Source organism: Sparus aurata, chromosome 16 (assembly GCF_900880675.1).
Source record: "Sparus aurata chromosome 16, fSpaAur1.1, whole genome shotgun sequence".
Lineage (NCBI taxonomy): Eukaryota > Metazoa > Chordata > Actinopteri > Spariformes > Sparidae > Sparus > Sparus aurata.
In genome coordinates this window covers 9,695,065-9,722,099 of record NC_044202.1, presented here as the reverse complement: position 1 = coordinate 9,722,099, position 27,035 = coordinate 9,695,065, and the positions used below count along the sequence as shown (strand labels likewise).

Here is a 27,035-nt window from a genome sequence, read left to right as displayed (position 1 = left end):
AGGCAGTAAATTGATTTCCTCACGCTCACGCATTTTGAAGCTTTTTGAGCGAGGCACTGTTTTTACTAATAATAAATAAATGCAACGTGACAAAATGTTTTTTTTTTAATATAACCTGCAAAAGGCAACACGTTGTACTCTGTGACTATTTATTACTTTAGTTAGGATCAGGCTTTTTGAGCAACTTGTCAGCTGGATTCATTTGATGTATGTAGAAGTTGCTGGTTGGCTTTTCAGCGGCCCTCTTAAAAGATGATTTAGTATTTTTAAAGAGTTGTTTCTTCTCTTTTGTTTTGCGAGCAGCCTGTGTGGATTGGCAGACTCCGCTCACAGTGACGTCTCTCAGCAGAGCCTAGTTATAGTTACCAGTCTCGGGTTCAACACTCATGCACTATTCATCGGTGTATCACATCACTCCTGCCCAACTTCAGACCCGGACAAACCCAATTCTTTTCTGAAGAACTTTACCTTGTTGCCTTATTCTTGCTGCTGAGTAAATGTCTAAAATGTGTATGTAGTATTTCTTCCACCTTAGAGAGAAAAGAAGACGTTGCTGTTTCCCTTGCAGGGAACCTCTTGGAGCTACTCACAGGAAGGAGACGTGAGCATCATTTTCTTGTATGGTATGTATTATAAGATCATACTGTTTCCTCTGCTACATCACGTCAAGCAAAGATCAGGTGTAGCAAGCTAAGTCTTGGTGTTTAGGCCTCAAAGTTTTGCAGAATACTTGAAAGACAGTTTCCTTAAGGAGGGGTTTTCTGATGACTAGCATTTGTGCTTCTCTGTTGTCGAGCTAATTGTTTTTGTTTGGATACGACAGAAATATTTCGATATTTATATTTGCATTGTAGTTCTTGTGCACTTTTTGACTGCATAATGGTTATCATACACTTCTTGAGTGTTTGTCTGTGCAACACGCTCATCATCTCATCATTGCCATTCTTTATTTCTGCTGAGCTCCTGGTTTCGGCAAAGTTTCAAGTATTGTGGGATGGGTTAAAAAAATATATATACGGTGCTTGTTTTACGCTTTTAGAACTTTTACACAGAACTCTGAAAATGTAAAGAGGATATTCCTAAGGTGAATAAAATATTTGGGAAGTAAGTGTGAGCCCTTCATGACAAGCTGTACGTCATTTATCCTTGACAAATGCCGATCTTGAAAACAACTGAGAGTTATCATGATTTTTTTTTAGTTTAAACTCCGCAAAGAACTGTGCTGAATAATTACAGTGGGGTTATTATTTTAGGAGTATTATTTTTCACAATGCATGTGAAATGTATCCTGTTTAGCTGATGTATTAAGGTCAGCTGATTTGAATAATTGAAAGCCCCTTTTGAAGGCTAAACCAGGGGCTGGTGGCACGCAGTCATCCCTCTTTAAATGACAGCGCAGATGATCTACTTGAATTCTGTTATGGCATTTTGAAATATGCGTCCTAAGTCATACCTTTTTGGATTAAAATAAATAAAAATGCATTCAATGATTTAGATGCTTTTAAATATTTAGGCATTTTCCAGTTGCTCTACTTGACAGCAACCTGATAGCAATTAGTTATCGGCCTCCTTCTATCTCTAAGACATTGGAGGAGAGCGTCGCGGCTTAGTTGTTTGTCGTAGCTGTACTCTCCTATTCAGACTGTTAAAGTGGGGTTCTGACTGCAGAACATGCATTGGGATTGAGATTAACGTTCATAAAACGTTGGTCAACTTCCCTGGATTTTCAACTAGTTAAAAGCAGGTTATAAAAGAGACGTTCAGGCAGTTGCATCGACGATTATACAGGACTGTTTCCTAGACAAAAGTGCAAACCTGTTGTCCTCTTTCAATTTCTCTACAGAGCAAATAAAGGATTGTTTTGAACCATGAAGCGCAGTAAGCACCGTGGACACAAGGAGGACAGGAACGGAGGTATCAGTAGCTAAGATGGATGACCGAAGATAAGGTCAAATAAGCGAGGAAGTACTGGCTAATATTACAAACTCATATTGGCTTACAACTCCTTTCAAAGTGCTTCAGCCAACTTGAGAACAGTTTGTTAAACAAAAATACCAAAGATGTTATGTATGGCCATTTCCACTTGTTATAATTTGTCACCAACTTTTATTAAAAAAAAAAAAAAAAAGGAAAAGTCCCAGAGTGAATTTCAAAATAAAACAGAATGTCTGAGCAGGACTGCTGTTGTAAAACCTTGGAAAGCTTTCACTGTCACTATTTTTAGGCACATTAATTTCGGTGCAAGTTGTCCTTATCATGTCCATTATATGATCTCCAGATGAGCCAGCTATTCTTGAGACGGAGAACCTGGATCGTCAGGGCATGTTCATGGGAGGAGGCCCAGATCCCGACACCATCTCGCTGGCCTCAGTCACAGCCGTCACCGACAATGTCTCAAATAAGAGGCAAGCTTGTTTCTTCTGTGCACACGACTGCCTTCTAAACATTATGTGAATCCATCTTAAGGTTCTCACTAATGTCTGACATCATTGTCTTACAGATCAAAACCAGACATAAAGATGGAGCCCAGTTCTGGAAGACCAGTAGATTACCAAGTAAGATCATCTTACTAATCATTGTATTGTTCCAGATCTTTAATCTTTGTAGCCTGTGTTGATGATTTACTGACCTTTTTTTTGAGAATATGATAAAATTGCTTTGTTGATATTAAGTCACGATTGGCACATTATCAGCCTGTCACATTCTTGATCATTTCATTAATTCAGGTCAGCGTGACAGTGGTTGAAGCCAGGCAGCTGGTGGGACTGAACATGGATCCAATGGTCTGCGTGGAGATCGGAGAAGATAAGAAGTACACCTCGATGAAGGAATCAACCAACTGCCCATACTACAATGAAGTCAGTCATTACAACATAGTGTATCAACAACCCTGAAAAGTTGGGAGGCTGTGTAAAACATAGATTGCAATGCAAATGCAATAATTTGCGAACAAACTGTGTTTTCCAAAGTGTTTCTGAGCCCATTTAGTAACAAATGTGTGAGCAACTGAGCCGTTCAAGGATGCCCCTTTAATACTTAATCACAATACTATCACCTGTTACCAGTTAACCTGGAATGTGCCCCGTCCAGCAAATTATCACATGTCTTACACTTTGTCCAAACTTATGTGATCAGGGTTGCATATTATTTTCTGTTCATGGTAAAACCTCACCATGAATACAAGTACAGGATCAATGTTAACAATGTTGTGATTAACTATTTCTTTCTCTAGTATTTCGTGTTCGACTTCCACGTCCCTCCAGACGTCATGTTCGACAAAATCCTGAAAGTGTCTGTAAGTTGATTTACGTTAAATTGATTCATATGATTGCTTGTTTAGACAAGACAACTGTATCTAATGTCGCCATGTTTGTCTCCCTGAACCAAAACCCTTTAGGTAATTCACTCCAAAAATCTTCTGCGCAGTGGAACACTGGTTGGATCTTTTAAACTGGACGTCGGCACGATCTACTCCCAGCCTGGTAAAGAGTCATTAAAATCAGCTTTCTTTATCAAAAAAAATGATTGTACTGATATTTTAGTGAATTTTTCATCTTGTTCGTCTTGCAGAACATCAGTTCTACCACAAGTGGGCTTTGTTGTCTGACCCCGATGACATCTCAGCGGGCTGTAAAGGCTACGTTAAGTGTGATATTGCAGTTGTGGCCAAAGGAGACACTATAAAGACTCCACACAAGGCCAACGAAACAGATGAAGATGACATAGAGGGGTAACTAAATTCTACCTAAACATTATTCTTTATTATTGTCGACAAGGAATCCTGGTGAACTTTGCAGAGTTGGACCAATAGCGTTGTTTGGGAGTGCAAGAACTGCTTTATCAATCAAAATGTTCTATTCAAGCAATTGACCAAATGCAGAAAAAGCATTTTTAGCACAGATGGTAAGTTGTTTGTTATGAATTCATTGTGTCCAACTTCTGTTACAGCAACCTTTTATTACCAGAGGGGGTGCCTGCAGAGAGACAGTGGGCTCGCTATTATCTGAAGATCTACAGGGCTGAGGGACTCCCCAGAATGAACACCAGCATCATGGCCAATGTCAAAAAGGCCTTCATAGGAGAGAATAAGGACCTGGTCGATCCTTATGTTCAAGTGCAGTTTGCTGGGCAGAAGGTCAGTAGTATGAAGGATCCTGAAATGTACATTGACCTCTGTTTTTGACAGTACAATTTCTGATTGAATTCACGTATCCTTATGACTGTAACGTGCGATTACAGGGGAAAACGTCAGTTCAGAAGAGCTGCTACGAGCCTATCTGGAATGAGCAGCTTGTCTTCACCGAGATGTTTCCACCGCTCTGCAAGCGCATGAAGATCCAGATCCGTGACTCGGATAAAGTGAACGATGTCGCTATAGGAACACACTTCCTGGACCTACGGACGCTTTCTAATGATGGGGACAAAGGTGACATATCATTTTTTATTTCAATTTTTTCCTCTTCTGTCAATTTACAACTCCTCTTCTGGAACGCTATGGTTCTTCTTACCCTTCATGTTGCAGGCGTCATGCTCATAATAATTGTATATTCACAAAAAAAAACAAGGTTTATCAGGTTGATCACTAAATATCTTCTCTTAAGATTGAATTGAATTGGATTTAGTTCAAAAAGGATTTGCATAGAATTGCACTCTGCCTAATATCCATAATTAGTAGATTATCAGATGCAAATCCTATTTATTCTTCATCCTTCAGGTTTTCTTCCCACGCTGGGACCTGCCTGGGTCAACATGTACGGCTCCACTCGTACCTACACCCTGATGGACGAGTACCAGGAGCTAAATGAGGGCCTCGGAGAGGGAGTGTCCTTCAGGGCCCGGCTGCTCATCAGCCTGGGCATGGAGATCCTGGACCCATCCTCACCTGAAATTACCAGCTCCACAGAGGTGCAGCTGGAGGGAGTACCCAACATCTCAGAGGTGGGTCCCTGCCTGGATGGGCAGCCATGCAGAGGAAGTTAATTGTCAGTCCTGCTGACAGGTCATTGTGCTGTGGTTGTATTGAATTATTAATTGTCTTTATTTAGCCCACCTTGTGCATTATTAACACGCCTTCTGCATTAATGTGGCTTCTTTTTGTTGGTGGGCAATGTAAGCCACACACCAAACTCAGCTGAGCACAGTGGGACTGTTATCCCAAGTCCCCAGGGAAACCATTGGCACTGTCCATGGGCTTGTATGACAGGGTCGTCCCTACGTTAGTTTATGTCATCCAGTCAAAAGTTGTCGATTGAAGTCTCCTATTACTGTCTAAGTTTTCGATTAAGACAGTGAGGCCATGTCTACCCATATTAACTCACATTGGTTTGTCTCTTTTTTTTCCAGACCGCTACCGGGAAGGTTGAGGAGTTTTTCCTCTTTGGCTCTTTCCTGGAGGCGACAATGATAGACAGAAAGATTGGTGATAAGCCCATCAACTTTGAGCTCACCATAGGTATTTTAGTAATTTTCCTCATTTTGACTCTAATTTTTGAGCATAATGCATTGACAAATGTGCTTTTATTTATTTATTTTTTGTAAAAATCTCTACCGCTGAGCTTGATTTACGATTGATCACAAGCCATTAAAGGATAAACATGGCCCAATTATTACATATTATTGGGCCTGAATGACTCATATAGGTACCAAAAGGGATCTACTGGACCAATTCCCAAACTTTCTATACCTATGTCATTGGTATTGGTATGTCATTGAGACACCAAATAAAGGAAAGGGAACACGTTTAAAAACACCAGGATTTCCATTTAAAGTAATAATGACGTTTACGAGTGTGACCCGTGTGCCAGGTTATTACGGGAACGAGATTGACGGGGTTGGCAGGCCAAAAACAAAGGGGAAGAAGGGGGGAGGAGACGGTGAAGAGGAGGAGACTGAACTGATCCACAACTCCAGCGAGGAGGAGATGGACGACGACGGGGACCTGACTTCAGTGGCGACTACTCCTCCAATGAAACCTGTCATCACCGATCGGTCAGAGCAAAAATACCACCATCTGAACAAATAACAACAAACTAAATAAATAGTACTTAGTTAACCATACATGTGTCTTTTGAAGTTTGCATATTAGAGTTTCTTCCCTCCCCTTTTTGCACCTCATTCAACATCACAGTTTTTCTTTTTTATGCATTTTAATGTGTTTCTTATTTGTATTATCAGAAACTACTTCCACCTGCCATATTTTGAGAGGAAGCCCTGTATCTACATCAAGAGCTGGTGGCAGGACCAGAGGAGGAGGCTGTACAACGCCAACATCATCGACAACATCGCAGACAAACTGGCAAGATTCACACTTTATCAATAACTAGATGAGCAAAGTATTAGAGAAAGTTAGTACGCGCTATTTATTTGCAGTTTAATTGTGCTCACTTAGCGATGACATCTTCCTTTGCAGGAGGATGGACTGAATGATGTGCAGGAGATCATTAAGACAGAGAAGACCTATCCTGAGCGCAGACTGAGAGGCGTCCTCGAGGAGCTCAGCCAGGGCTGCAAGTGTGTGGTCATGAAACTTAAAACTCTGATGTCAAAAAAAGTTGGGACACTATGCAAAACATTAATAGAAACAGAACGATGCAGATCCTTATCACGATTTTTCACATGCAAACTTTATTGTTTATTTGTAAAAAGTGGTGCCCACAACATACAATGTGAGAAGATCCACAGTGTCCAAACTTTTTTTTGAAATTGGGATTCAAGTCTAATAGGTTAAAAGAAACTTTGTTACTGACTGAGCACCACTTCTTTCAGTCAGTTTCTTGCGCTGGCGAACAAGGATCCAAACCAGTCTGGCAGGACCAAACTTGACAGGGAGAGACTGAAGCTGTGTCTGTCAGAAGTGGTACGTCAACAAAAAAGGAGCTGTCGTTTTTTCTCTTCCGCTTGTTTGTTATTGATATTTGTCTCGCTAAATGCTCTGCTGTGTCCGGGTGCAGGAGAGCATCGGCCAGCAAGCTAAAGCCATGAGGTCGCAGGTGAAGAAGAGCACAGTGAGAGATAAAATCAAGCTGGCTCAGAACTTCCTCACAAAGCTGCGCTTCCTGGCTGACGAGGTGAAATCTACAGCATGTGTCTGCCATTTACATACAGTATCTGCTGTGCCTGCTCGTTTCACTTTGGTCCTTTCGTGTTGATGTGATGATGATGATGTGAGCCTTCTTTCTCTCTGCAGCCTCAACACAGCGTTCCTGATGTTTTCATATGGATGATAAGCAACGGGAAGCGCATCGCTTATGCACGCGTTCCCTCCAAAGACCTCCTTTATTCCACCATAGAGGAGGAGAAAGGGAAGGACTGCGGCAAAGTCAAGACAATCTTTCTCAGGGTGAGCTTACACTGAATATAGTAAATCTTTTTTTTAATTCTGCAGCTTTTGTAATCATGCTGTCTTTCCCCTCTCGTAACAAAGATCCCTGGTAAGAAAGGTTTCGGGCCTGCCGGCTGGACAGTGCAGTCCAAGATAGAGATTTATTTGTGGCTGGGTCTGAGTAAACAGCGTAAAGACTACCTGTGCGGCCTGCCCAACGGATTTGAAGAAAATAAGTTGTCCCGAGGACCTGGCATGCCGTGCTCACCTCCCATCAGCCTCACGTACATGAGTAAGACCGTCGACCAATTCCATATCTCTTATTTGTTCATTTTATATGTGTTATCAGTTGACAAAATAATAATAATTCACCTTATCCACCATATTTTTGGGCTATGACATTAGGATAATTCTAATATCATCTTTGCAAATCTCTGTACTTGGAACGGATCGAGTATAGCTATATGGTTGATATTGAGAGTCTTAATCCGTCCACAGTGAAGCAGATCTTCCAGCTGAGGGTCCACATGTACCAGGCTCGCAGCCTGTTTGCTGCCGATAGCACAGGTCTGTCTGATCCCTTCGCGAGGGTCTTCTTCTCGACACAAAGTCAGGTCACTGAGGTGAGCACTCAGAATGCTTTTCAGGAAGTCAGCCATCAGCCTAAAAATGTGAGTCGGTGCATCACAGATCCTTAATCTTCATTAATTGTTTTTTGTTTTTTTACTTTTTTACTTCTAGGTGCTGGCTGAGACGCTGTGCCCAACGTGGGACCAGCTGCTGGTCTTCGAGAACGTGGAGCTGTTCGGAGAGGCCACCGAGCTGAGAGACGACCCTCCTATTATCGTCATTGAGATCTATGATCAAGACACAGTGGTAAGAGTGGTTTCGAAAACAGAGACGAGTCTCTTTCCATTTGTGTCAAAGCAAGCGAACAGTCTGCCTTCACACAGCTTGAATTTCCAGATAGCAATCGTCCGTCCTTATCATCCTAATAATTTAAGAGCCTGCCTGTCTTTCAGTTGAGATGTAAGAGTAAACATGTCACCTAATGATTCTAAAACCAGCGTGTGATGTTACTTTATATTGTGATTAATATAGGAGCTAAACCACTTTTGCTAGCCTTAATGACAACCTGATATGATTTATATTTGAAAGAATGCTTTTGCTGACTGTCAATTCTACATTTGCTCCTGGCAATTACACCATTGCTTTGGATGACCCTGTGGATAAGTAGAGTGTGGATTCTGATGGCTTGGTATACTGTAGCAGCGCTGCAATGTGTGCAGAGTAGATTGAATAGAAAAGGCATGCAAGAGGAATAAGCAATGTCCATAAGGATAGATGGACCCTCCTTGATCAACTTAAACCTGTTGCATCCCTTTAACTTAAATGTTGTGCTTTCTGTATGTGGCCGACAGAGAATTTGGACTCTTCATAACCACTAACTGCAAGAGAGATTTGATATTGTATATTCTTAAAAGGCACACGCGTCTGTTTTGCAGTTCACTGGTTATTTCAGCGATGTTGTTTTTTGTTTTACTTTTATCTTCCATGCACTTTTATTTAGCCTCCCTAGAAACATGCGCATCCCAAGCCATGTTTCTTCCTTCTGACAGGACAAATCAAATAGTTAATGATTGCACCGTAAGTGACCATGATATATGAACTCTGATGGATTGGAAATGGTAGGCTAAAAAGACCATTCTTTCAAATATTCAAACCAGAATTTGTGTTTTGTGGTGCCATGTATTCAAGGTTTCTTTTGCTCCTATGCTTCCAGGGTAAGGCCGACTTCATGGGCAGAACATTTGCCAAGCCTGTGGTCAAGATGGCGGACGAGCACTACGGTCCACCGCGCTTCCCCCCGCAACTGGAGTACTATCAGATCTACCGTGGGAACTGCAGCGCCGGAGAGATGCTGGCAGCCTTTGAGCTGCTGCAGGTCAGGCTGTCAGATACACAGGGTACTATTAACTAAAGTTGTCTGATCGTGTTGAAAATTAAAGATCGCTTGTGTCTTGTGCTAGATTGGCCCCAATGGGAAAGCTGACCTGCCTCCCATAGACGGTCCCACGGATATGGACCGTGGTCCAATCCTGCCTGTACCACTGGGGATCAGACCAGTGCTCAGCAAATACAGGATTGAGGTGAAGATTTCGTCTCAGCTCTAACTTCTTTAAGTAAGAAAATGAAAGTATAGACAATAAAATCACTGAACCTCCCCAACTCTCAGGTTTTGTTCTGGGGCTTGAGGGACCTGAAGAGGGTGAACCTGGCCCAGGTGGATCGGCCTCGTGTGGACATTGAATGTGCTGGAAAGGGAGTGCAGTCTGCCCTCATTCCCAACTACAAGAAAAACCCCAACTTCAGCACCCTTGTCAAGTGGTTTGAAGTGGTACTTTGTCATTTTAATTAATCCAATAGATCAAATGTATATGCCAAGCGCATTGGAAAACACAAATTGAGTGTGTTGCTGATATTCATAAATAAATTCAGTCATCGATCAAATTAATTCTGGATATTGTGTGTCAGGATTTGCCTGAGAATGAGCTGCTTCACCCGCCGCTGAACATCCGAGTGGTGGACTGCAGGGCTTTTGGCCGCTACACTCTGGTCGGCTCTAACGCTGTCACCAGCCTGCGGAAGTTCATCTACAGGGCAACAGACAAGCAGGCCAACAACTACTCCACGACAGGTATAAAAAAAAAAAGTAAAACCTGGAGACATTGTACATCACAGTGTATTTTCTTTCGATTGTTGACAATGAAGAACAACATAATCCAAAATCCAGAGAACAACACCAAGAAAGAAGAGCACTACACAACCTTTTTTTTCTTAATGTCTAATATTAAATGTATTTCTGCGCCCTTGTATAGCACTTTGCCATGTGTCTAAATTTTGCTTTATTGATAAACTTCCCTCACCTTGTTATCTTTTCATCTTTCAGAGGAAATTATTGTCGTCAGCATGGAAACTGAGCCGTCTTGTAAGAAGATGGACACTGTGGTCAAGCTAGACTCTGTGAGTTCTGTCTTTAAATCTTTATGTAACCTTGATTCAAACAGTCATTCTCCAAAAGGGCACGTTAAGAACAGACAGCTTCACAGACAGGACAAACGGCAGCCTATTTTTATAAAAAACTTGTTGTAATTGCACTGAAGGATATCGTCACATTATGTAACATTATACAATTTGTTTTTCTACCCAGTGCTCTGATGCTGTGGTCAAGGTTGAGGTAAGCAGAGTGCTTTTTAAAGATGTGTTGTGCTGTTGCAAAAGCCCTGAAGCCCAAATATATTTATTGCATCTTGTGTAAAAAACAAACAAACAGGACGATGACAAGGACGGAAAGGGAAAAAAGAGGAAGAGGAAGAAGGGCGATGAGATCGAAGAGGAGGAACTTGACGAGAGCATGTTGGACTGGTGGTCCAAATATTTTGCCTCCATTGAAACTTTGACAGAGGTGAGTAACAGGGAAATTGCACGGCCATTTTGAGTCTTTGAGTGAACTCAGATCTTAACCTGGATCTCGTTCTTCTTGATGAATCCGGTTGAGATGTTACCTTCTGCTCCCACAGGCTCTCAAGGCTCAGGAAGCTGCTCTGTCAGATTCAGAGGACAAAGATGACATGGACATTGCAGACGGCGGAGGTAAAGCCAGAGAGTTCATCATCATTAAAGTTTTTTATGCATGCTTTCGTGTACCTCCGTGCCAAGTAGTAGCTGCAAGTTCTCCTGGCCTTGATACGGTGGATTAGGAAATCTGTGATGGTTTAAAGTCATACGACAGAGGGGAGAAACAACAACAAATGCACTCGGATACTAGTTTCGCTATTGTTTATGCATGTTCATGTTTTGTTTTTTTTGTTTTTTTTACGAACTGACTAACTCTGATTGTCATTTCCTTCTACAGTGCAGTAGTGAACCTCTTAGATCCTCCTAGCCCAAGAATGCCTCCATGTGTAGATGCTGACATGAATCCAAATTCCCATACGTGCAACCGCCGCTTTTTTCCTCTCCCACACGTGCATATCATCCGTATGCCTACCATGAAAGTTGTCAATGAGAAAAATCATCAAAAAGCACAGACAATGCAGTTTGACGACAGGCATTTAATTTAGGTTTATATATATATATATCTCATGTGTGCAAATGTAGTATACTGCACTTTATGACCTCATTGTGAATTATAATGAAAGGAAACAATTGTGAGCTTATCTTTACTTTCAAGAACATAGCGGCCTGTCTGGACGTTTTTGTCACACCACCAAGTATCCCCACTGAACTGTATACTTCAATAGTATATAATTCACTGGTATGCTTGTCATATTCGGTAACAGCTGGTTTCTGGCAACTTTCATGTAGAATTCATGTCTCGAGTGCTCTGTTCCTTCATTCCCCCACTCCTGCTCCCCCCTTCTTCACGCCGTCCTCACTGCTAACCTGTACTCAGATATCAAACCTGATGACTCTCCTGTAAAAGGCACCAAGAGAGGAAAAGGCAAGAAGAAGAAGATGCCAGATATGTTCGAGAAGAAGAAGCCGAAGCTGGATGAGCTGAAGGTACGGGACTCGGTGTCTATGCCGCAGCCTGAAGCAATTCTCATTCATTGTGAAGTGTCATCCCGAATTAAGGGGCCATTCTGAGAAAAACATATAAAAAAAATGAATGGCTGTTTTGATAATTTTTTTTAGGTGTACCCAAAGGAACTGGAGAGTGATTTTGACAACTTTGAGGACTGGCTGCACAGTTTTAACCTGTTCAGGGGGAAAGGCGGCGATGATGACGACCAAAACGTTATGGATGAGGACAGAATTGTCGGAAAATTCAAAGTAAGAACACGATGTTTTAGTTATTCTCATTAGGAGCTCGGCACAGATTGCTCGGCAATACTCTATAATGGCTCAACTTAAACTTTAGTTCTTAGTTATTTTGGAAACAGACAAATACATGATGAACAATTGCTTAATAAATGGTTAAGTATTTTATTGTTTAACTATTTCCCTTTAGGGCTCGCTGTGCATGTACAAAGTGTCAGATGACATGCCCAGAGACATGAGCTTCGACTCCAACATGGGAATGTTTCAGAACATTCCTCACAACGACCCCATCAATGTCCTCGTCCGCATCTACGTTATCAGGGTACATGTTCTGATCTTTTTTACAGTTTAATGAGAATTCTGTCATCGATCTCTCAGATGATGAGAGTATTCATTTCGTTCTTAATTTATCAAATTTTTTTGGTAGGCAACTGATCTGCATCCAGCTGACATTAATGGGAAGGCCGATCCATACATCGCAATCAGACTGGGAAAGTCAGAGATCAAGGACAAAGAAAACTACATCTCAAAACAGCTGAACCCTTTGTTCGGCAAGTAAGTAGAAACTCTTTGTTTCTGATCAAAGTGTTGTTACTATATGATCCAACTGTTTTAATGTACATGAAAACCAGACAAATGGTGTATTTCTCATCTTATCAGATCCTTTGACGTGGAGGCCACGTTCCCGATGGATTCCACACTCACAGTGTCGATTTATGACTGGGACCTAGTGGGAACCGATGATCTGATCGGAGAAACCAAACTTGACCTCGAGAACCGTTTCTACAGCAAACACAGAGCCACATGTGGCATCACGAGTAACTACGCCATGTAAGAATCAACGGCCAAATATTCTATTTTACGGCCATGTCAGCCAGTTGTAATCAGTGTTGGGAATAACGGCATTACAATAAACGGCGTTACTAACAGCGTTACTTTTTTTCAGTAACGGGTAATCTAACTAATTACTATTTCCACCGTTACAACGCCGTTACCGTTACCGACTATTAAATGTGGCGCGTTACAAACTGAAGCTGCTCATTGAAGCTGTTGTCATCCGACTTGGCTGCAGCCACCAGAGCTGCAAAGCTGTTTTATTTTATTATTTTTTTTAGCTTGGTGAGGGAGGAGGGAGGAGGGAGGGGCGGGACAACCGCATAAGTGATGGTGATTGGCTCTCTAAGGTAGAGTGAGAGTTTGTAAGCCAATCAGAGGCAGTGTTCAGTTTACACACAAACCACACACGCACACAGCAGCCTCACACACACAAACTAGCAGAAGTGAACTGTAGCAATGGCGAGTCCGCAGGGAAAGTTAACGTTTTCAAAGTGGGAGTACAGACACTACTTTAATCTCTTTTGTCTACGTCCGTTGTAAGCAACTCTAATCTAATGAATCATCTCTCAACGGCACCCGCTTCTACAACACTAGTGGCAAAAAACACAGTTGTTGACACTGTTGATGATAATAGCAGGCCAAGTGTGGTTAATGTGAGCTCCGCTAACACAGAAGGACACAAAGCTGTCCAAGCAGCTACAGCTGGATTTCTCTGCTCCAGCTTCACAAAAACTTGACACAGACTGAACTGAATGCTATGATAGGCAGGTATGTTGTTGAGAACATGCTCCTGTTATCAACAGCTGACTGAGACTCCTTCAGAGCCCTCACTGGTAAAATATCGGGGAGAACAGGGGCTGGTCCGCCATGCAGGAAGACATATTCTAAATACATGGATGCCAAGTAGCTAAAATGAATGCAGAGCTCAAAAGGGGGAATAATAAAAAGTAACGCAATAGTTACTTTTATAGTGGAGTAATTTCGTTACTAACTCAGTTACTTTTTGGAAGAAGTAACTTGTAACTATAACTAATTACTTTTTTAAAGAAACGTGCCCAACACTGGTTGTAATGCAGATTTATATAATTGTGACTACTTTTGCGCTTTCCCATAGCCATGGTTACAACGTGTGGCGGGACCCACTGAAACCCACACAAATCCTGGCTAAGCTGTGCAAGGATGGCAAGCTCGACGGGCCTCACTACGGCCCTGGAGGAAGAGTGAAGGTGGAGAACCGTGTCTTCATGGCACCAACAGAGATAGAGGATGAAAATGGTAAATGATCTTTTCACTTGAACTCTTTTGTTTCTCCTAATGCATTAAACTAATTACCTATCATGGAGCAAGAAACAACTTACTTACTGATGTTTCACTGGAGCAGCAGAGAATTGCGTGTGACTAAAAGTGAGTATTGACAAATTGGTTTTCATCAGGATTGAAGAAGCAAACGGAGGAACATCTGGCTCTGACCGTGTTGAAGCACTGGGAGGAAATCCCAAAGGTCGGCTGCAAACTCGTCCCAGAACATGTGGAAACCAGACCGCTGCTCCACCCTGACAAACCGGGAATTGAACAAGTGCGTCCTTTGGTGTGCTCGCGCTGGCTCTATTCCTACCTTTGTGTCAAGACTCTTACGCACACTTTAAGACCAAACATCTCCTTGTGTTCATTTACTTTCAGGGGAGAATTGAGATGTGGGTGGATATGTTCCCTAAGGACATGACTGCACCTGGCCCTGCTCTTGACATTTCACCAAGGAAACCGAAGAAGTATGTTCTCTGTATACACTATACACAGTTTTAGCTAATCCAACTGCCAGAGGAGAGCTTTTATGGAAATGAATGCTTAATCAACGCTTCTGTGCAGGTTTGAACTGAGGGTGATCGTCTGGAACACAGACGAGGTCGTTCTGGAGGATGACGACATCTTCACTGGCGAGAAATCCAGTGACATATTTGTTCGAGGGTACTTATAAGCTTTGTATGATTTGGATGGTGAGGAAAACAACCAATTGTTTTAAACAATGCTTTGTTAAATATTGTGAATCCATCCTTCACCTTGTACTGTAACAGCTGGTTGAAGGGGCAGCAGGAGGACAAGCAGGACACAGATGTCCATTACCACTCCATCACCGGGGAGGGCAATTTCAACTGGCGCTTCGTCTACCCCTTCGACTACCTCATGGCTGAGGAGAAGATCGTCATCTCGAAAAAAGAGTCCATGTTTGCCTGGGACGAGACCGAGTACAAGATCCCAGCTCGCCTCAATCTGCAAGTGTGGGACGCTGACCATTTCTCCGCAGACGACTTCTTAGGTGCGGCGAACAGTCATTTATGTTAAAATTGGCTTTTGGTACATCTTACAGTGGAGCTCATCAGACCATCCACTACTTCTTTTTAATTCCCATCATGTTCAATAATGTCTCTTTTATAGGTGCAATTGAGCTGGACCTTAACCGTTTCCCTCGTGGCGCGAAGACCGCCAAGCAGTGCAGCATTGAGATGGTGACAAATGAAGGAGAGATGCCCATGGTCTCCATCTTCAAACAGAAGAGGATCAAAGGCTGGTGGCCATTTGTGGCCAGGAATGAAGAGGACGAGTTCGAGCTCACGGTAAGCGAGAGCAAAGTGTAACCCATAATGTTTGTCATTGCCGCGATAACCAAAAGTAAAAAGTTGGATGAATGTATGAAGAGCTGGACAATAGCTTAGGAGCACATGTTTTTGTTGTGCTTTTAGGGGAAAGTGGAAGCAGAGCTGCACCTTCTGACAGGAGAGGAGGCAGAGAGAAGCCCAGCTGGTGAAGGACGAAACGAACCAGATCCACTGGAGAAACCCAAGTATGAAGGATGTTCTGTCATCACCCTGCTGCCCAAATATTTATTACCGAGCACTCTTTATCTATTTTTCCTTAAAGAGGACCTATTATGCTTTTTATTTTGTTGCTTTTAGCCATGCAGTTAGCGGTCTTATTATCTGACTCTCCCCACCTCCGGGAAAACCGTCCAAATCTCCCTTGCTAGAGGTATAGACACTTGTCCCAGTCCGAGCAGAGTCAACTGTAGCTAATAGGACCTCTAGCTGCTGCTGCTAACTGAGCTAACTAGCTAAGCAACAAATAAAACTCACCATAAAACATGATAAAAAAAACAAATCAGCGAATAAAGTTAGGAAGGTGTGTGTTTGTACAGTAAGGATTTATGGTCCAATCCAAAGAAAGCAGGCTTTTAGGGGAGGCTGTGAAGAGACAGAGGTTAAAACACTGAGTTTCAGACAGAAGATAACTGAGAGGCTCCATAATGGACCAGTATAAGATAAATAAGGATTTTTCTTAACTTTGAACCAGGAAATGTTATTCTAGTGGAGACACAGAATAAAAATATTGAGCAGGAAATGTGCATAATAGGTCCCCTTTAATTACGTTGTTCAGTTTATTCCATGGCTTGGCTACTTTTCACCCTTGAATACACATGGACACGCAAAACTAAAAAGTGGTCTGATGCGCAAAAAGGCCAAAAATAACAAAATAAATCCTATGATAAATAAATCATCATAAACACATGAATAAATACAAAGATAAATCATTCATAAACCAAAGAACACGGGTTTCCTAACAATCATAAAACAAGCATAAACATATTCCTAAACATTTATAAGTTACTCATAATAAAGAATAAAAAATAAACCACAATAAGCAATTTCCTGAATTTAGGAGACATTTATTTGCATTTACTTCAACCAAGCTCTGGACTTATCTCTACGATCTTCTTTCTTTACATGGTAAGTTGCTCCTCATATCTTTTTGTGAGTCGTCTTTAAGTTCTCAATATACTGTAAAGTGTTTCTCTGACTTTTGCTTTGTCCTTGTATCAGTAATCTCAAATTAAAAAAAATACATAAGAAGAGAGCAACATTAGATCCATAAAGCTAAAAGTCTGTGCTTCTGAACATCTGTGTTTTTTTTTGTTTTTTTTTGTATCTCTCCAGCCGCCCAGACACCAGCCTTCTGTGGTTCCTCACTCCCTTCAAAGCCATTAAGCACTTGATCTGCACCCAGTACAAGTGGCTGGCCATCAAGATTGTCACTGCTCTCCTGCTGCTGGCCTTGCTGGCCATTTTCCTCTACAGCATGCCTGGTTACATGGTCAAGAAAATGCTGGGAGCTTGAGATGTTACTCTCAGACACATCTGCAGAAGGTTCCAGCAGTTTCACTAACCAGATGGCTTCCAATCCCCTTTCTCTCTCTTCTTTCACTTTATCCACAGTTTCCCTTCAATCATAGAATTTCAGAACAAGTGTTACAATTTAGATAGACCACGAGTCATTGTAAGAGCTGAGACGGAATAAAAACAGCAAAGCAGTATGATTTGAGAGTGCTTTAAGAAAAACATATTCTCCCCTCAATATTAGGATTTAGTATGCTGAGTTGTATATTAATATGTTTACTCTTGCAATCAGGCGACGAATAGCAGATTTTGTTTCACCTGAAAGTCTACAGTTTATGATCCAAATAAAATGTGACCAGTAAAAACATTCTAAAATGTACCTGACAAAGAATCGTAAATTTTTTAGTTCACCAAGTTTCACAAGCTGTAGTAGACTTGATGTGGACTCGTCAATCTGCATTCAGAGTGTCCGATGAGCCAAAGGCAACACACACACCACCTGATCTTTCTTTTTGGCGCAGAGAATCAAATCCCCCTAAACAACAATTAATTAAAACAATTGATATCGATTTATCAATGCGGAGTTAAAAATTTGGTGTGGGAATTACTCTTATCACTTGAATTTAATTTGGACTGTGGAACGGGCTTGGAACCAAATCTCCATTTAAAGCGAGCGATTTAACCATCCCTGTAGTGACGCTTACTCTTGAGTAATTATCAATATTCCAGTCATGTTTGCACTGTTAACTGTTACTGGTTTGAAATAAATGAATGTTCGTTTGCACATCAAAATATGATAGTATTTGTGAATAAAGCCTCAAAACAACCACACTCTCCCTTACCTCTAAGCAGTGTGTGTGTAAATGAGAATTTAGAGATCTGAGAAAGATCTAACTGATCTTGGCGGCTACGTTCAGACCTTAATACAACACTCACGTGTCTATATCTATATTAAAAGAACTACTGTTCTCTTGAATCACTCCTCCTCTCCATCCTCAGTAATGTGACTTCAATAAAAGTGATGTTGGACAAAATCCACAGCCCTCGATCCGTGCAAAAAGTAATAACATGAGAGGTCTTAGCCATCTGAGGAGCAAAGTGTGCAACTACTACATGTATGTTTACTAAGAAATTAAATCTTTATGTAGTTTAATGTAGAGATGCAGTGCATGCATAGTAACACTTAGAGGGAAATTGTTACTTAAGACTACTTTAGACTTAAATGCAGTCTTGTATGAGCTTCAGAGCTGGATTTTGCCCTCCATTTCTTACAGCAGAGTCACAATGTAGTGATTATGCTTGTGTTTATGCTTAGTGTGGACAAGGGGAATGATAAGTGACAGTTCAATTCATCAAGTATGAAACATTCAAGCCACATTTCTCTAGCAATAAGGCTCAAACACGTGCATCCGTCTATCATAAGTATAAACTCCAAAATGAATATCTTCCCTGGTGTGGAGGTAAGCAGGTACTGCCTCAAATCATATCAGTGCTTTGTAGGAATCCTCCTTCTCTGTTTTGAATCTCGACTGTCTCTGGTGGCATTGCCTAATTCTGTCTCTGTGCTCCACCAGCCGCCCAGACATCGCCCTCCTCTGGTTCCTCATCCCATTCAAAGCTGCGAAGCACCTGATATGTGACCAGTACAGGTGGCTGACCATCAAGATCGTCACCGTGCTCCTACTGCTGGCCATCCTGGGTCTTTTCCTCTACAACATGCCTGGTTACATGGTGAAGAAAATGTTGGGGGTCTGAGATATCTGCTGGATTTTACTGTTTCACACACCGGTGTGCAGTATTGACTTTCAATTTGTGAATAAAGTGATGACTGTAAACATTTCCTAATCTTAGCTTCATATGTCTGGTGTCCTGTTCAAAAACCAACACATGTTAACTTTATCTAAGGGTGTGCAGTTTTGTGTACATTTTGGCAGTTCAAGACATGACTAAGTGTTTTTTCTTGTTGCTTGAAATATGGTGTTGTTTGTTCATTTGTTTTCCGTTGCTCACATGTTAAACCTACTACAGAGATATTAAAGGTTTTATTGATTAAAAAAGTGAGATTATTAGAGTAGCTGGCTATACAAGCCAACTATGTTAATAATTTCACTTTTATATGTGCCCTTCATATTTTATTGCTTGTACAATGTTTTGTCATGTTTGTGTTTATTTGTGCATAAATTGATCTCTGAACCCTCCAAGTTCCAGTAGTCCTGTTATCTATGTATAAATTTCCTTGATTGTGTTGTATATTTGAGAATGTATTATTTTTATTTAAATCCCCGTGATTAGCAACATGGCCCAAATGTATCCCCCTTGTCAGCAAAATGACAAAAAGGTATCCCCTTTATTGGACAAAATGGTAAAAATGTTTCCCCCTTATTAGCGAAATGGACATAATGGATCCCCCTTGTTAGTAAAATTACAAAATGTATCCCCTTTATTGGACAAAATGGCAAAAATGTTTCCCCCTTGTTAGCAAAATAACCAAAATGCATCCCCCTTATTAGCAAAATAACCAAAATGCATCCACCTTATTAGCAAAATAACCAAATTGCATCCCCCTTATTAGCAAAATAACCAAAATGCATCCGCCTTATTAGCAAAATAACCAAATTGCATCCCCCTTGTTAACAGAAATGTCTAAAAAAAACACTCCTTACAATTTGTAACCCTCAAAGCTGGTTGAAAAAAAGGTTGGGTATATTACTTTGAAACAAAACCAGTGGATATTTGATCTGCGATAACATTTCTAACACACTGTTTGTCTCTGTGCTCCACCAGCCGCCCAGACATCGCCCTCCTCTGGTTCCTCATCCCATTCAAAGCTGCGAAGCACCTGATATGTGACCAGTACAGGTGGCTGACCATCAAGATCGTCACTGCTCTCCTGCTGCTGGCCATCTTGGGTCTTTTCCTCTACAACATGCCTGGATACATGGTGAAGAAAATGTTGGGGGCCTGAGATATCTGCTGGATTTTACTGTTTCACACACACAGAAATTGTTTCCCTTGTAAGTTTTCCTTGTGTTCTTGAAAGAGTTTTGCCACTTGACAGAAGACACCATCAAGTTGTAGATTATAAGCGTTAATGATGCTGCAGTACTCAATACGGCAAGCTCGTTCTCATATTGACGTGTTATCACTAAAATCCATTACTGCAATGTAGTGGGGAGAATTTGTTATTATTTCACAATGATGGTTAGTTTTATCTTGCTAAAATCATTATTATTATTTATTATTATTATTATTATTATTATTATTATTATTATTATTATTGTGGTTGTTGCTGTTGCAGGACTGTCACCTTTGTGCTGATTTATTGTGATCTCATCAGTGTGCAATATTTGTCTGTCTTGAATTTGTGAATAAAGTGGCGACTACAAGCGTTTCTAATCTTAACGTCATCTGTTCGACCATCTGTTCGCTCACACTCTCCAGTGACAGCGGCTTTCACTGGGTCTCAAACATGACATTCCGAATATATTGATTGACGAATTTAAGACATCCCAGTCTTCTTTTATAGAAAAAAATATATATTTTAGGTGGTATTTCTTTGCAAATAATTATGAAAATTACTTAGATTTGGGCTGTTGGTTTTGATAGCCTTATTTGAGTATAATATACATCTCAGATAGGAAAAACTGTGAAGAAGATAACATCTAGTGCTGTCAGGTAGAAATACATTTCTGTATCTTTGACATTATGTAGGAAATAAAAAAATATTTGGCACAGAACTATTTTGTCAGTATTATTTTTCCTAGTATCCTTCTACTGAAAACATCTTTAGGCTCCAAATAACTATGAAATTGACAGGTTGACATGGTTGTGCTAAGTTTTGACACAGAGTGCAAGTACAGAATAAAAACTGGAGGATGCGGGCATCGATCCCGCTACCTCTCGCATGCTAAGCGAGCGCTCTACCATCTGAGCTAATCCCCCTCCGCAGGCCGTTGAAATCATGTAATCGATTTCGACATAAAACCTTTCCTAGGGTTGACATGTGTTATGTTTGAGGGATGCTTCATGATAGTCCTCTTCGCAACATTCAAAGATATTTGTAACTTTCACTGGCCCCCTCAGAGAAGACCCCATCACACATGGTGCTGTGCTGCCATCTGCTGGTACCAAATGGGACTGTTAGTTGTTTATTGAGCCAGTTCTGTATTAATACGGAAGCTCCTGTTGAGACTGGTACGTTAATATTCTCCGCAAAAGAGATTCACTTTTGACGCGTTATGGATCACAGCGAGACTTGATAATATATTGAATCCTGATAGGAAACTATGCTTGATATTTTTGTAGAAACTCACTTATTTTTTCCCCATAACTTTGTTGTTTCTTACATCTCATGAGACTATCTCTTTCATAATTATGACTCAAAATGGGAATTAAGCATAATGTGCATCTTGTCCATTATACTTTAATAATAGTATTACTATATCATACGACGATTATATTTATCCAGCGTTTCAAACGATTTCTGGCGGAGAAAAGGTTCATTGGAGGATGCGGGCATCGTTCCCGCTACCTCATCCTGCCTTCTCTGTCAAAGTAAGCCCAAATTAAGCCCACATCAGCCAATCACGTTCGTCCTGTGTGCTTACTTTTGACCAATGACGTTCCTCCCGGTGGGCTTACTTTTGACCAATCACGTTCCTCCCGCTGCGGCTTACATTTAGGCGCTGCTCTCACGATCGTTCTCTCTCTATGACAATCCGTCTGTGCTTTGGTAGTGTATTACGCTGTTATTGAACGTAAACTTTTAAGGTTTTCGACAGTAAATAAAGAGAAAAAGGGGTTGCTAAAGTTAATATAAAATGTAAAATTGCCGAAAACGGGACAGGTAGTCACCATAATCACAGCAATTAACTGAGTCGGTTGTAGGCACAGGTGTGTTAAGAGCAATGATTTATTAATACTAATACATATGTCAATACGGACTGTACAATACGCCCATATGGACAATAAACTGTATTCCCGTCCATATGAATGATAAACTGTTTAGACAACGATAAACTGTTTAGACATTAATGAGTTATTTTCAAAGGACAGTACATCTGTACAGTTATACAAGCTGTACACTGACTACTTTAAGTTATATAAAAGTGTCATTTCTATAGTGTTGTCCCCTGAAAAGATGTAATAAGTTTTTCAAAAATGTGAGGGATGCACCCTCTTTTGTGAGATAACATGTATAGTTATATATATATTGTGTGTGTGTGTGTGTGTGTGTTCTTTTCAATATTTATTTATTTTAGATCTTGTGTTCATTACATCATATTGTACCAACATTTATGACTCAGTGTGTCCATCATTAAAAAAAACTGTCCATATTGTCCCATTTTAATGTTATTATTATATTAATAGAAACAGAAATAAACATTACTAGTCATTGGGGGGTATATCTTAAAGCCAAAGCAATGGTCTTCATAATAAATACAAATTCAGAAGTATTAATCAATACAATAACATCAAATTGCTATGGATTTTAAATCGGGAGTAATACCTCAGGAAAACATCTGGTACCGTGATTGCTCCCACTAGGGGGAGACGTGCTCATGGCAACGGACAAACAATCTCAGAGAGGGAGCAACAATAAACCGTCTTTGGCAACAACACAAGTACCTGTGTCATTCAGAACATGATTTAATGGGATTTGTTATTTACACTGGCTACTGCTTTCTCATGAGATCACGTGACTGTAACTCATAGATATATACAATATATATGACTGTAACCCCTTCTACTAGGCTCCACTGTAAATACCACTCTTTGATTCACGATGTTTTATTTGCTGATGATTAATAATAATAACAAACACCTCAGTATGTAGGCTATGTATATGTCCATATATACGCTATATAGTTGGCTCTAATGCCATGACGATAAATTTTAACCACAATTTATGTGGTGTATACCAATAAACTCAAATTAAGAAAATATGTACACTTAATCAAAAGTAATTGCTAATCTTGTTTGTTTGCAAAAATTATTGCAAGTTCAGCCGTAAGCAGGAGATGCAGAGGAAAGCAGATGACACTGGAGACCAGGGCTGTTTGATGGTGGAGTTTGGAGATTTTAAGGTTCGCTCCATGAAGGAAGTTTACGAGGACCAGAGCCAGAAGGCCCAGGCCGTCATCAATTACCTGAAGACTGCTGATGCCCGGCCCAACACCAACATGGCCATTTTCAAGACATATGTCTTGAAGAGACGCACTGCACTGCACCTCTGCACCTCCAGTAGGATTCCAAAGTGGCGCGTGGAAGCCCGCCATTGTGAAATCTCTGCTGGCGCGTGGGAAAAATCTGTCTCCTTCACAGCTGGTGAAAAAGTTAATGTCACCAGTTAAACTCTGTGAGTAGGAGTGTGAATTTTGAATTTCCCCTACAGCAATCCTACATGTATAGCTTGTACCATTTTAACCGATTATACAAACTTGTCCACTTTTTTCCAGCTCCAGCACCGCAGCTCACCTCACCCCCACCTTCAAAACCCCGGCAGCTTTTCCCTTCTGGTAAGTATGCACCATCTTACAGACATTTGTCTCTGTGTATTGTTAACAGTAGGCCTAATACTTTCAACATTTCCTCTCCAGACTCTGCTGAGATTGATGATGAGGAAATGGTATCTGCTGCAGTGCAATGTGAGGCACAGCTAAATACAGGTGTGGCATATGACACAAATGCAAATATGATGTGAATGTTCAGCGACAACATTAAGAATATTATTTTGTGGAACATTTCTACATTTTAAATCTATTTTTATTCCCAATACAGCATAAAACCACATCAACCAGGATGCAAACCTTAGAAATGTACAAAGGTGTCGCTGTTTTTTGGTGTTTTTTGCTTAACTCCACTCACCCATGTGCTCTAAATCAATCACCTACATTTTAATGCCTTTTTTTCACACCCTTTTTCACAATTACACTGCATGCTCTTCTCATTCACACTAATACTTCATTATTACTTATGAATTCATTTTGCATAATTTTCCATGTGCTTACATTGGGTTCTTTGCCTCTTAATATTACTTAATGTACTACAGACATTCACTGTCTGACAATAAGAAATATTGGAAATCAAGTAGTCAAGAACTAGAAATAACAAGGTGTCGAGAAACGGTGATGAAAATGAAAATGCAAATTAATTAATATCAGGCAAACTAACAGTTTGTAGTTTGTTTGAGTGTTTGTTCTCAGTTCAAACAGCTTCCAGCAGTCGGCCTGTTAACCAATCCTTGTCTCCTTAAATATAACAAACAGAAGAAACATTCAAATTCTTAACGTATGTCAACAACTCCAGGTGACATTAAACAGCCTCCAGGTGTCACATGACACAAAGCAGGACAGGATGTTGCTAATGATCACTACATATATTTTATATTTTATTACAACAGTTAACAAATGGTTGCATGAACATGTCTGAACTTATTAACATCCTCCACCCACGATATAATTCGGAGGGAAACGATGCACAAGGAAAGATAAAGAAACAAACATACAGATATCAAACAGAACATAATTAATAAAATAATAATAATGATACATGTACGTGTGTGTTATATACAAACCCCAATTCCAATGAAGTTGGGACGTTGTGTAAAATGTTAATAAAAACAGAATACAATGATTTGCAAATCCTTTTCAACTTATATTCAATTCAATACACTACAAAGATAAGATATTTAAACTGATAAACTTTATAATTTTTTGCAAATATTCACTCATTTTGATTTTGATGCCTGCAACACGTTCCAAAAGAGCTGGGACAGGGGCATGTTTACCGTGTTACCTTTTAACAACACTCCTTTCAGCATTTATGGTGCCTTCACAGATGTGCAAGTTACCAATGCCATCAGCACTAACACACCCCCATAACATCACAGATGTTGGCTTTTGAACTTTGCGCTGATAACAATCAGGATGGTCCTTTTTCTCTTTGGCCCGGAGGACACAATGTCCATGATTTCCAAAAACTATTTGAAATGTTGACTCCTCATACCACAGCACACTTTTCCACTTTGCTTCAGTCCATCTCAGATGAGCTCGGGCCAAGAGAAGCCGGCGACATTTCTGGATGTTGTTGATATAGGGCTTTTGCGTTGCATGGTAGAGTTTTAACTTGCACTTGTTTTAACTTGCAGATGTAGCGACAAACTGTGTTAACTGACAGTGGTTTTCTGAAGTGTTCCTGAGCCCATGTGGTAATATCCTTGACAGAATGATGTCGGTTTTTAATGCAGTGCCGCTTGAGGGATCAAAGGTCACAGGCATTCAATGTTGGTTTTCGGCCTTGCCACTTGTGAACAGAGATTTTTCTAGATTCTCTGAATCTTTTGATGATATTATGGACTGTAGATGATGAATTCCATAAATTTCTTGCAACTGTACGTTGAGAAATGTTGTTCTTAAACTGTAAGACTGTTTACTCGCACAGTTGTTCACAAAGTGGTGAACCCGATCACCCCATTCTTACTTGTGAACAGCTGCGCCTTTCGAGGATGCTCCTTTTATACCCAATCATGGCACTCACTCACCTCCAATTAACCTGTTCACCTGTGGAATGTGTACAGGTGTTTTTTAAGCAGTCCTCAACTTTCCCAGTCTTTTGTTGCTGCTGTCCCAGCTATTTTGGAATGTGTTGCAGGCATCAAATTAAACATGAGTGACTATTTGCAAAAAAACAAAGAAGTTTATCAGTTTGAACATTAAATATCTTATCTTTGTAATGTATTCAATTGAATTTAAGTTGAAAAGGATTTGCAAATCATTGTATTCTGTTTGTTTTTTTTAAAGATTTTTTCTGGCATAGACACCTTTATTAAGCAGTAGACAGATAGGAAATATGGGAGAGAGAGGGGATGTGACATGTAGCAAAGGACCTCTGGCCGGAATCGAGCCGGGGTCGGCTGCGTTTATGGCATGCGCTCTAACCACTCAATCACCTGCGCGCCTGTATTCTGATTTTATTTACATTTTACACAACGTCCCAACTTCATTGGAATTGGGGTTTGTGTTTGTGTGTGTGTATATATATATATATATATATATGTATATACACTAACACAAATAATGACACCTGCCTACACATTTGCACATACACAAACACACAAAGATATATATTCACACATATACACTGCAAATAAGTGTAGCAAAAATATAAGAAAAAAAACACTACATTTGAGGAGAATTCTTAAAACAAGATAAATTATCTGTCCATGCAGCAAGTTAAATTTACTTGTTAAATCTAAAAATAAGAAGGCCCTGATAAGTACTATAAAGGGTTAAAATAAGCAGAAATGGCTGATAATTAGATCAAATTATTCAAAATCAAACTTCCTACAGCACAATATTAAGTGAAATATATTGAATATAAGCAAATCATTCTTGTTAAAAAAAAATGTTTCTTAATTTTAGCAATTAAGGCTTCGGAACAGGAAGAAAATCACCAATCTAAGTAAAAAATTACTTGGTAATAGTGAAAAATGATTAAACTGTTTCTTGATACAAGTTGTCTCATCTTGAAATAAACCTAAATCCATATTAAAACTAAAACCAAAATCCTAAAACCAGTTCTTGTTCTTAGAAGATACATCTTAACCCTAAAACAGGCAGGAGTGGAAAATAAGTTGCAAAAAATAATTTAATGTTATTAATCATCTCTTTAGGCCCTAAGAAAAATATTTCCACATTCAAAAAAAAAATATATTCAATATTTTGGATTTTATGAGTTGTATCTCCCAGGAAACGTTGCCTTATTAAGGTATAAACAGAGCCCAAATGATGAACATATTAATGTTCAATTTGATGAAGATAGATTATAGATTGTTGTATTCCTTGATCATTTACATTACACATAGCACTTTTAAAGTTGATTTGTTT

General features: G+C 40.1%; 1 protein-coding gene and 1 non-coding gene across 2 annotated transcripts; one reads left to right on the top strand and one right to left on the bottom strand.

The window, feature by feature from the left end:
- The first annotated feature begins 426 nt into the window (after window positions 1-426).
- LOC115565934 (otoferlin-like) lies at window positions 427-19,454 on the top strand. Its single transcript, XM_030391603.1, has 43 exons — window positions 427-623; window positions 1,844-1,914; window positions 2,279-2,405; window positions 2,501-2,555; window positions 2,727-2,858; window positions 3,233-3,295; window positions 3,398-3,482; window positions 3,571-3,730; window positions 3,949-4,135; window positions 4,240-4,426; window positions 4,715-4,938; window positions 5,344-5,452; window positions 5,805-5,988; window positions 6,175-6,295; window positions 6,410-6,510; window positions 6,766-6,856; window positions 6,951-7,067; window positions 7,187-7,339; window positions 7,424-7,613; window positions 7,820-7,944; window positions 8,063-8,197; window positions 9,105-9,266; window positions 9,352-9,471; window positions 9,558-9,719; window positions 9,857-10,019; window positions 10,272-10,345; window positions 10,533-10,559; window positions 10,656-10,787; window positions 10,903-10,975; window positions 11,778-11,887; window positions 12,020-12,157; window positions 12,336-12,467; window positions 12,573-12,700; window positions 12,806-12,976; window positions 14,097-14,257; window positions 14,416-14,558; window positions 14,663-14,751; window positions 14,849-14,947; window positions 15,055-15,296; window positions 15,416-15,594; window positions 15,721-15,821; window positions 16,969-17,178; window positions 18,723-19,454. The coding sequence occupies exons 2-42, from the start codon at window positions 1,869-1,871 to the stop codon at window positions 17,147-17,149; spliced, it is 5,379 nt and encodes a 1,792-aa protein (XP_030247463.1). The 5' UTR covers window positions 427-623; window positions 1,844-1,868; the 3' UTR covers window positions 17,150-17,178; window positions 18,723-19,454.
- Window positions 19,455-21,017: 1,563 nt separating this feature from the next.
- Window positions 21,018-21,090, bottom strand: trnaa-agc (transfer RNA alanine (anticodon AGC)). Its single transcript has one exon. It is a non-coding gene; the product is annotated as a tRNA-Ala (tRNA).
- Window positions 21,091-27,035: the final 5,945 nt, after the last annotated feature.

Coding starts and splice junctions, on each gene's coding strand:
- LOC115565934 (XM_030391603.1), top strand. CDS start 1,869: ATGAAGCGCAGTAAGCACCGTGGACACAAGGAGGACAGGAACGGAG. Junction 7,945..8,062: donor CACAAAGTCAGGTCACTGAG/GTGAGCACTCAG, acceptor TTTTACTTCTAG/GTGCTGGCTGAGACGCTGTG. Junction 14,258..14,415: donor AGAGATAGAGGATGAAAATG/GTAAATGATCTT, acceptor GGTTTTCATCAG/GATTGAAGAAGCAAACGGAG.